Here is a 12,338-nt window from a genome sequence, read left to right on the forward strand (position 1 = left end):
TTTGTTTGTTGTTAACACAACAAACAAAATGAGGACAAATATCCGTCGAATGTAAATAATGTAAAGCCTTTTGTCGTGTGTCTATTTTATGAGTTTTTTATGCTTCCATCTATTATATAGTGAACATACATTTGAATTAAGTATTAAACATTATATATGCTTTACTTTTAACAGACTTTTAATCTGGAGTGATTGTGTTGTTTATTTTTTTGAGTCACTATTCTTCTATAGCTTGGTCTGTAGGTTTGTTTATATTCCCACAATTTTATTCTCTAGATTTCTTTGTGCAAAAGAATCAATCAATGTAGAAAATTCACTACTACCAGTTTGAATCTGTGTGAACAGTCACTGTCTCCACAAAAATGTGCAGTCATTTGTTAGTGCTAAGCGTAAACAGGCTTGATATATTTTGTATTTTGACATGGGCATAAGTTTTATTTGGACTTTGTTATGGATATTCTTTTGAGCAGAGTTGTCTTCTAATTTTCTTTTTTTTTTTCATCTTAACATCTTCCAGCATATCCATTGAAACAAGTATTCGTATCATCAGCTTAACATTAACCATATCAGTACAACATTTTCTTGACAGCTCACCATGCATTTAGGAGGAATAACTACAGTACACCACAAAGTGAAACTTCATCAAAAATCTTTGTAAACAACACATCCATTTTGTACTGAATTTCCCACAAAACTAGCCAAATATTGGTGAAGGTGATACACACAATACAAAACAAACAAAAAAAATCAACAACACGTACACAAATCACAAGCAAAGCCTACTTCCTAACTGTTGAAAAAAACAAAAATTGCCAGTGGTCAAAAAACTGAAACCTGATAATTTAGCGTTGCATATTAACTGAGAAGAAATAAATATCAAAGAGAGAAAATACAGAATAAAAAAGATGAACCCTGAACACATTTTCAATGCAATATGTTTAAAAGAAAAGCAGTTTCTTGAGTACATTATTGGAGATTTTCTCTCCAAATTCTAGTGCTTGTAATGAATCACCTGAGAGTCACACCATCTGGAACAAGGCAGATTGTGTAATGAAAGTACAACTTACCAGATGCACTGGATGCATTTGTGTTTCCTGCAAGCTGGTTTAATGCTGCCAAACTTGGCATTCCTAGAGCACTTAATGAACCTGTAGAGAAAAAAAAAGAAGTATTATATTGGCTGATATTTCAAAGACAACATATAATTGGATATCAGAAACAAAAATTAGTAATGTTCCATGTGAGACTAATAACGAACATGTCAAAATATTGACAATTATGTGCGTGCGTGTTAAGTTATATGTAATAACAATGCAATAATATCCATCTTACTACCAGAGGTATTAGCCAATGACAAGCAGCAATAGCACATACCTGCATTACCAGAGGCATTAGCCAATGCAGTTAAACTCTGTAAGTTCTGCAAATGTTGCAAATTGTTGGTTTCTCCTATAAAAACAAAAGTAAGTTCAACAATTACAATTGACTATTCATTTAAATAAAAATAAGACAAAATGTAGTTAGATATAATCTAGGAAAATAAATCAGTTGACAGAATGATAATTATGCTGATGGAAAAGATGGCTAACAGTTTATTAATTATAGTAACTTAAGGAGATTTCATTTTAATTAAAAAAAAAGTGCCCAACACTGCACAGTAATAAATCTCTACATTAACTAATAACACTCAGTACTAATATACAATAAAAAGAGAAGGAGATGAAAAGAAATACAATGAAAATAGAAGACAAGATTACTGTAAGTGCTATGACTTTGTGTCTCATACATTCTGTATACTCATAGCTTTATTCAGTATATGATATTTGTATTGCAGTCTGTTTAACTATGTTGTAGCTAGAGTACATAAAATAATATATTTACAGCTATAAACACAGAAATACTCTTTACCCACAGGTAAAAGCATAGTGAATTATCCAAATAAAACAATTTCAACTGTTCAGACCTGAATGTTTACTAGATAACGCAAAATTTAACTCTTATTTATTTATTAACATATTTTTTTCCATGTTATTTTCTCTTGTGTTTAATAAGCCAAGAGAGAGAAGGCAGTGTCCTTGATTTCTTACAGGGCCTCCGAAACAGGTGGGATGAAGCTATCTTGGAACCAGATGTCTGGAATAAATGCTTGCAACAATGGACTCCACTAAGAGCACCCGTGGCAACAGTGTTAAATCAGGCAATGAATTAAGTTAACCACCAAAGTCGACCATAGCAGGATTTGAACTCAAAATGCAATGAGCTGCAACAAATGCTGCAAGGCTCCTGGTCTGACATTCGTACATTTTTGCCACTTCACCTCCTTGGATTGGTGCTTCCCTACCCCCAAAAGGATTTGAATTCAAAGAACCAAGCAAGAAGTGGAACAAACACTGCAAAGCATTCTGCCCACTGCTCTAAAAACTCTACAAATTCACTATCTTAGATGAATATGGCATTAAGGCATTTTTTACAGATTCAATCTCATCCTGACACGAAATGTTATTTGTTTTGCAAGTAAAAAAAATCTTTTTCCATGTAGCTTTGAAACAAGAAGAGAGAAATTATCGACAGTAGAAGTGCCAACAACACTGCATAAAAGACAGATGCAAACAAACATGCACACAATGGCCATTTTTCAGGTTCCATACACCAAACACACTTGAGATTTTAAATGGTCAGCTGCAATAGCAGTAGACAGGAGCTGAACCCAAAACCAAGTGATAAAGAAATGAACTTCTTAATCACATAACCATGCCTGTGCCTATATTAATGTGTGTGTGCATGAATAATTAGAAGTAAATACACGCGCTATATACAATACATACAAATTGCTATGAAAGCCGACCTTATCCTTTCTGTTTTAATGTATATGAAAAGGATTGACAGTTACACAATTCTATATAATGAATTGAATTACAAATAAAAAATGTTGAAACTGCAAATTAATTAAATAGCACATTAGTCTGATAGTGAAAGTAATTTGTAAAATGAAGGCAGGACCACCAGATGGACTGCTAACCGGATACAAAAGGCTAAGTTGTCTAACAGCACAATTACTAGAATTGCTCATCAAATTTCATTCACAATATAACTAAAAAGTTATGTATTTTATAGTGTATAATTAAGAGTAAAATCACACCAGATTTACAATAGTCACTTAGCTAAGATACTCGTGAATTTCACACGAAATACTTATAAATTTTGAAATAAGATAAATGTTAAATATAATCATAATTATCGCAAGAAGCATTCTATGTGTAATTAAATATGAAAAAAAAAAAGAAAAAAAAACAGCTGAGCATTATCAAGTCAACCCAATATTAAGCAAAGTAAGATGGTTAGAATTCATTGATGGCTACTATTGGGATAGTTTCACCATGCTATAGCTGAATTAAAAAGCAATTAGGAAATCATCCATCATGAAATGAAGAGCAAGCAATAAATAATGGCACAAGTAAAAACACTAAGCAAATGAAATATGCAATTCAGCCAGCCATGCAATATCTGAATGTAGTAGAAGTATGTGAGGTGGGTAGTTATGACATGGAGGAGGCTATGGAAAGATAAGTAAATCATATCTATGTGTGTGTGTGTGTGTGTGTGTGTGTGTGTGTGTGTGTGTGTGTGTGTGTGTGTGTGTGTGTGTGTGTGTGTATATATATATATATATATATAAAAGTATATATACATATATATACACATATACACATGTATATGTACATACATATGTATATGTACATATACATATATACGCATATATATATATATATACAAATATACACATATATACGCATATATATATATACAAATATACACATATATACATATATATATATATACATACATACACACACATGTATATATATATATACATGCATACACACATGTATATATATATATATATACACACATATATGTATATATACATATACACATATATGTATATATACGTATATATACACACATATATACATCTATGTATATATACGTAGACACATATATACATCTATGTGTGTATATATATATACATATATATATACACATATATACATATACCGAGGTTATTTGAGGTACTGGTGTCTAGAAGACCCAAAGTGTGTAAGGTAACGCTAAGTAAGTGCTATGGATAGAGCTTGGTTAAACTCTTGGTTTGATAATGTTACAAGTAAGGAGTCTAACGCGAGTCTTGTATTAGCATGCATATATATATATATATATATATATATATATATATATATATTAGACCGAATGAGATAACAAATCCAAGGCTGAGAGGAGTTTTCAGGACATTTATAATGAAATAGTCTTACAGCTGTTTCTGGGATATTATGGATATCCTTTCATCAGAGACGGTGTGAGAAAATATTTGAGTTCAAATTATTGTGGAGAAGATAGGGAATGTAGAGGGAAATAAGAGAATGAAAGTAGAAACAAGATATATAAAGATATTGTAGTTGCATTCCATTATTCGAGGAAAATGGCGTATAGAAGTGGTAAAAAAGTCTCCTGTACATGGTGTATAAGTTCCAATAGCAGTTCTTATTTAGTCATTTCAAAGCACAGAGCCGTGGAATCAATGTTTCTCGTTCAAAAGGGTTTTGTGGTGTGAATGAAAATTTGAGAATGTATTGGTAGTATTTATGGATCCAAATTTTCATTCACACCACAAAACCCTTTTGAACGAGCAACATTGATTCCACGGCTTCATGCTTTGAAATGACTAAATAAGAACTGCTATTGGAACTTATACACCATGTACAGGAGACTTTTTTACCACTTCTATATGCCATTTTCCTCGAATAATGGAACTGCAACTACAATATCTTTATATATCTTGTGTCTACTTTCATTCTCTTATTTACCTATCTTCTCCACAATAATTTGAACTCAAATATTTTTTCACGCCATCTCTGATGAAGGGATATCCATAATATCCCAGAAACAGTTGTAAGACTCATTATAAATGTCCTAAAAACTCCTCACAGCCTTGGATTTGTTATCTCATTCGGTCTAATATATATATATATATATATATATATATATATATATATATATACATATATATACTTGCTGTATTATAATCCTAATTTTAGTACAAAGGAAACTAATGTTACTTCATGAACACACTATTTATTTTCCTATGTCCAAGTGGGTTCTTCATCAGCCACTTCTTAAATCACGATTTGTCACGACTTGTGTGTTGCTTATTTTTATCACAACTTTAACCATTATCAATCTTTCCAGCAGAATAACTCTCACAAAACTCATTTTCCCACAGTGTCAAATAAAGGAAAAAGAAAATTTTTTTTTTTTAATTCTGGCCTCGCAGGGTAGTGAGTTGGCAGAGTAGCTAGAGTTGGACAAAATGTCTTGTCGTATATAGTCATAGCCTCTACATTTTGGGTTCAAATCTTGCTGAGGCCAATTCTGGAAGAACCCAGTATAATCATTAAAGCCCCCACACCAATTGCAGACTTTTAGCTTGCGTTAGAAGCAATTATCAGCATAGTTAATGGTTCACATATATTATCTTACACAAATAAAGAACATTTTTGGAGATATCAGAAATAAAATGAGAATTCCACTACGGACCAATATAGTATTTGATCAAATTACTAGTGACCACTGTAGTCAACATACTGTTCACAATGAAATGAAACTGATTCAGTTCAGTAAATTACACTTTGGTGACTGTGACAAGATAGTCAAATCCCCAAATCTTTCAAGTCAAACAATTTTCCTTATTTTAAGCTTGCTTGGGTCACAATATGCCCCATTTCTACTGTTTGTGGTCAAATGAAGAGACCGTTGAGATTACTGGATACTCAACCAACTTCATATTCCTTCCTTATATGATACAAATAAAATAAGACTTATAAAATTGGAAAGAACTGGATAAAAATTTTGAGGGCAAAACACGTCATTTTTGCTGAGTAATTAATTTACTCCTCAAATTGGTACAATTGTTAACACTTAACTAAATGTAGAAGTGCAATAGAATTCATTTAAAATATGAATGTTTCTAACAGTGACCAAGCATTAACTAAACTGTAAATATATATTTTGTAAATGAAACATATATTTACAAGGAGTGGAAGCTAACAGAAGAAAAAAAGAAAATGATTGTTTAGTAAGTAAAAGCAGTTACAATGTAAGAATAGTAGAAGTGGTGGTGGTAGTGGTGGCAGCAGTGACAAGGATAAGAGACCCACAGGAAAGTAGTTCAGTTAATAAGGACTGGATGAAAAGGCAGGTAAAACTATTTAGCTATTTCTATACAAAGACAATCCCAGAAGAAAGTGAAAGTGAAAGAGAGAGAGAGAGAGAGAGAGAAAGAGAGAGAAAGAGAAAAGGGGGGAATGTGTAAAGATTGCAGTGATGAGGACAGCTGCATAACATGAGCATGGCCAAACCAAACCCAAAGCATTCCACCATTGCTGGTCAAATCAATGCAAACCAGTTAAGATGAAGGTTTTAAGTACCTGTTGCAGCTGACGAACAGCCACTGTTATTGCTTCCCCCCAGCGACGCCATTGTGGCTGCTGCCGCTAAGGCTGCCGCTGTCGCTGCAGCAGACGGAGCAGTGGACAAGGTAGTGGAGGAGGAGGAGGAAGGGGAGTATGCAGAAGGACCATTGTTATTCGTTAGACTGCCAGTGTTTAACCCAGCCAGGGCTGCCAGTATGCCTGCAGGTTACACAGGACACAGAAAAACAAAGTGTCAGAATATCAGACAAAAGAATAACGGCAACAACAACAACAAACAATCAAATCTAAGAAACATTGTGAACAATAAAAACATTGAATAAAATATTTAAAAAAAAAAAGAAGAAAATTTCAAATCAAATATTAAAATGGTAATTACTGTAGCACAAATAGCAGCCAGTGTAAACAAACAAATATTTTTGTAATGAATCAAAGGTTACAGATAATAGCAGTAATTAAGAGAGAAAGCCATCACAATTGTTCCGTCTGGACATCCTTCAAAACAAAACACCTAAGGATGGATGGTGGATCAATAGAATGGAAATAAGTTTAAAGGAGAAATCTTATACAAAATAGAGTAAACTGGTATCTTTAACACCAATGTACAGTGTCAGCCAAATTAGAGTGACAAACATTGAAATATTAATGTTTAAATAGTTTGAAGAGTTACCAATGGCATGTGAATTTATACTGATGAACAATTAAAATTCCACTGGAAATTAAAAAATAATTTTCACCATCCACAAGTATTTATTCTTTGAAGATAAACGTTGAAAAGTAATGAAGGAGTTGAAGTACAAAAGTTAAAAAATATAAAACAGCTTGATGGTATAAATGGAATAGTAGTGACTATAAGCAACATGATTCTAATTCTAGATATTACTACATGTACTAAAAACAGAAAAACAATACTAAACAGACAATAGGGGAAAGTAGAAAGACTAAACTGAGTAAACATGGGCAAAATGATAATGTCATAATTTTTTTCTCAAATATCTTTAAATTGAAGACATAAATGTAAAGAAAAATACAATAAAAAGATCATTTCCATGTAAAATTACAAATGTTTTGAAAGTAATGATGAAATAATGTTTAAGTAAATTACAGGACAAATTCTAATCCAATTTTACATGGAGCCAAAATGAAGGAAAATCTACAACTATGCGATGAACATTTCTAATACTCTTTTACTGTTTTATATACACTTTTTTTCCCTATATCAGTAAGTGCTAAATCACTTGTTGGCACAACCCATTATACCAGTTAGTGTCTTACCAACTACTATGTCTCTGAAAGTTGGAATAGAACTTGTTACTGTAGAAAGCCCGGAGTAGAAACTGATGCCCATGTGAAGAACATTAGAGCTATTGTGCCTCTCATAATAATTGCTAACATTGTGCTTGTTATAATAGAAACTAATAAGGAAATCTACTCAATTATAAAAACCCCATATTTTGTAGAATGATGAGTTACAAAACTTGATAAAGACACTTAATAAAAATAATAAGGCTTTTAAAATTAAGAATCAGATTTCAACGTTAAAAAAAAAAAAATAGTGGAAAACCACATTTGGCAAAAAAAATCCTTTTCTCAAACTATTTTTAAAAATCAGAAATTACAGAAATCAAATTATAATCAACTTATAATAACTCCTCCAAAATGTGTGTGTTAAAGTAGAATCCTGTCTTTTGATACTAGTCCTTTCGGTCATTAAGCAGCCACTCAGGAGTAATGCCAACAAACAACCAACAGGTTATGTTAGAATAATAGATTAAGAAGCTGCTAATGACACCTAGTTAAGTCAATGGGAGGTTGAGTTATAAACGAAAGCATGTGAAGAGCTACGTGCTAAATCAACAATATACAAATAAAAACAGTTGTAGATGAGAGGTTAAAATTGAACAAATTCAAAAGCAGGCAGATTACAGTATTTCAATATAAGAGGAAAAGTTACCTGGATTATTGCCAGTTGCGGCAGCTGCAGCGGCAGCAGTCAATAACTGCTGGATACCCATGGTATTCAAGCCTTCAAAGGAAACAATTAACAAATTTATATGCAGACCCTCAACAAGGAGCAGCTAAATGGAAACAAAATTATTAGAAATGAAACGGTTGTTAATAGGTATTTATCGAGACCTACAAACCTATTATGTACATATTTACACAAATACATACAGCATCAGATTAAGAATGGTCAGAGGATGAATGTGCGCATAATAGAATGCAACACCACATTGTGCGCATGAGTGTATGCACAGAGAGAGAAAGGGAATCATACTGAAGATGGTCATGCTGCAGAATATCCAAGTACAGAGAAGGCCAACTCTTTCAACCTCACCAACTATTTCCTTATCACATCTTATTCCTCAAAAGTTCCATCCCTGTAGATATTTATTTCTGCAACCATCAACTGCTGACCTTTCAGATGAAAAGGTTAGCATAGTATAAGAGCCTTTCTCCCCTTATGTCCCCGCCTCAAACATAAAAATATATTTGTGTGCCCTACATTTTTGCAAAAGTGTAGCATATTGCATAAATGCTATATTTCTATAGGAATGTACGTAAATACTGCATTTGGTGAGTTGTTTAAATAGATTAGGTGAGTATACAAGATATGTGACAGAAATGGTAGGTGAGGAGGTAGTGGTGAACAAGCATGTATAAAACAGTAGAAAGGGAAGGGGTGGTATTGGACATGTGGTATGGCTGTAATATCTATGTATAAACAAGGGGTAGACAATAGTTGTTATGATAAGAATATTGTAAATAAGCAGAAACCACTGCAGAAATATATACACACACATGAACGAAAAGTAAATATACTTACCAACATTACCTAAATTACCGTATCCTCCCCCCATGTTTCCACCTCCACCTCCGCCGCCACTACCAGCTGCTGCTTGTTGTAATAACTAAAAACAAAAACATGGAAATTGGGGTATATTTTATGGCAATTATGAATCCACTATAACATCACAACTAACAGAAGTGACACAGTTACTTACCGACACATACTGAGGGGCCAGTGGACCTAAACCTCCCAAAGACAAATTCCATAAATTAGCATTCATTTGTTGCAGTTTTTTAGCTTCTTTTTCCCTCTGAGTATCTGCAAACTTTACCACCAATGGTGAAGAACACCCCTGCAACAAAATTTACAAATATACATCAATTACTATTAATAACAGATGTTTCACAAGTTAACCGCTTTACTTAATCAAGACAGTTATGACAATAATGCACTGAGCATGTAACTAATCGATTAATATTTTTAGCTGTATCACATGGAATGAAACTGCCATGAAAAACGGATTTTAGTAGCAATTTGTTTAGATATTAGTTAATGCATCTAACAATTAATTCAAGGCTGCTACAAAGATGGATTTATGCAAAATATAAATAAAGTACTGAGGAAATTATTCTTATTTCTGTTTCTCTGGATGCAGGCATAACCATATGGTTAAGAGAATTGCTTTGCACCCATGTGGTTCTGGGTTGAATTCCATTGTGTGGCACCTAAGGCAACTGCCATCTGCAGTATATTTTGCAAGTGAAACTTGTAAGTAGAATTTGAGAGACAGAAACCATACAAGGCCTTTCTGCACGTGTGAGATTGCATAAGTTTTTGTTTTTCAACGTATCAAGTTATGTCCCTTTACACCAAAACCCAACTTAGCAGCCATCATAGGGATTGACAAAATACCCTAAAAGAAATAAGTAGTGGGGTTCACATGACTGACTAAAAAACCTTGACGTTGCCATAATCCAATGAGTAAAACTAGTAAAGGAATCTGAGCCAATATAGTAGAACTGCCTACAAACTGACATCTCTTCTACAAAAATTTTACTAAAATTGAAGTTAAATAATAGAAATTAATGGGAAATATTTGTAAGTTACTGGAATAAAATCATTATTTAAAATGGAAAATATAACTATATACCAACCTCCATTGTTTGTGAATGATGCATATTTTTGATGGCATTCTGAGCACTCTGTCGGTTATTAAATGTAACAAATGCACAACCTGGATAAAAAAAAATGGTATGTGATAGGAAATATATTTTACAACAAAATAACATTAAAAGAAGTAGCCAATACCAAATAGTAAATAAATAACATCTAATGTTGATTACCCAAGTAAGGATGGATATTGGAGCCCTGACAATGACCCTTTCACTAATCTCAATTTACCTCAAAGCTTGCCCCTATGACACTGCTCAATAACTCAAAAGCAAGAGACAGCTGTTAATCAGCTCTAACATCTCTTTCCTTCTTCAAAGCCAGATGTACTACAGGCAAGATACTCTATTTCCTTCTCCAGTGACCTCTCCTCTCAAAGAAATGAAAGCAGCACTGTTGCCTTCAACATTAGAAAGCTTTCAGTTGTGCCTGATATGTGCATCTCCTGACAATGGGCTTTACCCATCTTCCATCTCTTGGAATGGCAGCTTCCTAACAGACTGCATTATCATAGCCCATGCTGATTGAGCTGTCTTTGATTTGCTTCATCTGATTCAAATATCACCATTGGTAATGTCCAGGGTCCAGTTCTGTCCACCACCCTCTTCTATCATACCAACAACCTACTTGTTATCACTAACAACATTTACAGCAGATAATGCCACAACTTAAGCTTCTCTACCCAAGCATCATCCAAATGCAACCTAAGCACCTCATGATAAACCTGCGCTGACTCCATGAACAGAGAACCTGTATACTTCATCTGATCAAGTCATGCCAATGTTGTCTCCTCCAACAACAACAGAATCACAATAACTACATATATGTATTGAAATAACATTACTGCACTCCTGCTTCAAAAGCCAGGCCACAACTACCGCTGAGGATCTCTCTTGGTAAATAGACAGCTTCAACATTGCAAAGACCAGCCTTTCTTTCCCGGAATAGAAAATACTTCCACCCTCAACAACTAAAGATTTACAAGATTCAGATGAGAACTATAATGGACAATTACAACTTCTCAGACAACTACCACAATGCTGCTGTTACACACACACACACACACAGACATCTCTCACTGTATCCAAAGAAATGTTTTTGGACTGATTGATATGAAATCACTGGCCAGTAGAAACCAACATCAAGTTCACAGTCTCCTGGCTTTCTTTCTACAGTGGCCTCTGCTTCTCAGAGATGGCTACTTTCATGGTACTTTCACTTAGCACTCCGAACACACGCATCTCTCAAACTTTCATCACATATATGGTATTCCCATTCATACTAATGACTATGGTCCTCTGGAATTATTCCCCTGTACACAAGGTTTTCTTCAGCCATCATCTTGTAACTGTTTAAGCAGGATATTAAGCATTAATCTCACTCAAATCTGAGGATCTGCAGGCAGATATAGCTTTAAAAAAAGGAAATGGGGTTTGTATTGGTACAGATCTTATGTCACTGTTTGCAGTGTCTAGCATAGATTAATCTCAATTTTATCACAACATCTCTTTCTATGAATTTAAATCCTGACCAAATTAGCGAAGTGAACAGTTTTTGTCCTTAATTCTGTGTGTACTGAAACTAATTACCATCTGAAAATTAGCTGTTTTTTCTGTTCTTTCTAAACACTAAATAATCTTTCATAATTGGGACTATAAGTTGTGTACTGTTTCTGCAAATATAAACATTTATTGTTTCACACTGTGTTATGGCAACAACTAATTGATTTACATCTTCAAATACATTATGGTTTGAAATTACGAATTATAACGTTTATCCAACATTATGTATCTTCACATGAAAGAACACTGCATGAAACAAAACTAACATTATTCAAAACAGCTAAGCATAACAAAGAGTCAGCTAGCAGATTACCAGTTCTTTACTCTTTG

The 12,338-nt window shown here is 33.5% G+C and overlaps 1 protein-coding gene across 50 annotated transcripts in view; it reads right to left on the reverse strand.

Annotated features, from left to right (window-relative positions):
* The window catches only part of LOC106880780 (CUGBP Elav-like family member 1-B), a 229,382-nt gene that overhangs the window by 111,753 nt on the left and 105,291 nt on the right, over positions 1–12,338 (reverse strand). For 26 of the 50 annotated variants that reach the window (XR_001410782.3, XM_089348147.1, XM_089348144.1 and 23 more), the window contains 7 exons: positions 10,431–10,510; positions 9,491–9,628; positions 9,313–9,397; positions 8,440–8,511; positions 6,483–6,686; positions 1,375–1,449; positions 1,068–1,148 (listed from right to left, as the gene is read on the reverse strand). Coding sequence is in view for 47 of the 50 variants with exons in the window: in XM_089348147.1 (XP_089204273.1) it covers positions 1,068–1,148; positions 1,375–1,449; positions 6,483–6,686; positions 8,440–8,511; positions 9,313–9,397; positions 9,491–9,628; positions 10,431–10,510 (735 nt within the window). In the remaining 3 variants the exon portion in view is untranslated. The remainder of the gene's footprint in view (positions 1–1,067; positions 1,149–1,374; positions 1,450–6,482; positions 6,687–8,439; positions 8,512–9,312; positions 9,398–9,490; positions 9,629–10,430; positions 10,511–12,338) is intronic. The other 24 variants (XR_016240834.1, XR_016240833.1, XM_089348163.1 and 21 more) reach the window with 1 other exon arrangement.

The sequence above is a fragment of the Octopus bimaculoides genome, chromosome 2, assembly GCF_046866305.1.
Source record: "Octopus bimaculoides isolate indiv1 chromosome 2, ASM4686630v1, whole genome shotgun sequence".
In the NCBI taxonomy this organism is placed as follows: domain Eukaryota; kingdom Metazoa; phylum Mollusca; class Cephalopoda; order Octopoda; family Octopodidae; genus Octopus; species Octopus bimaculoides.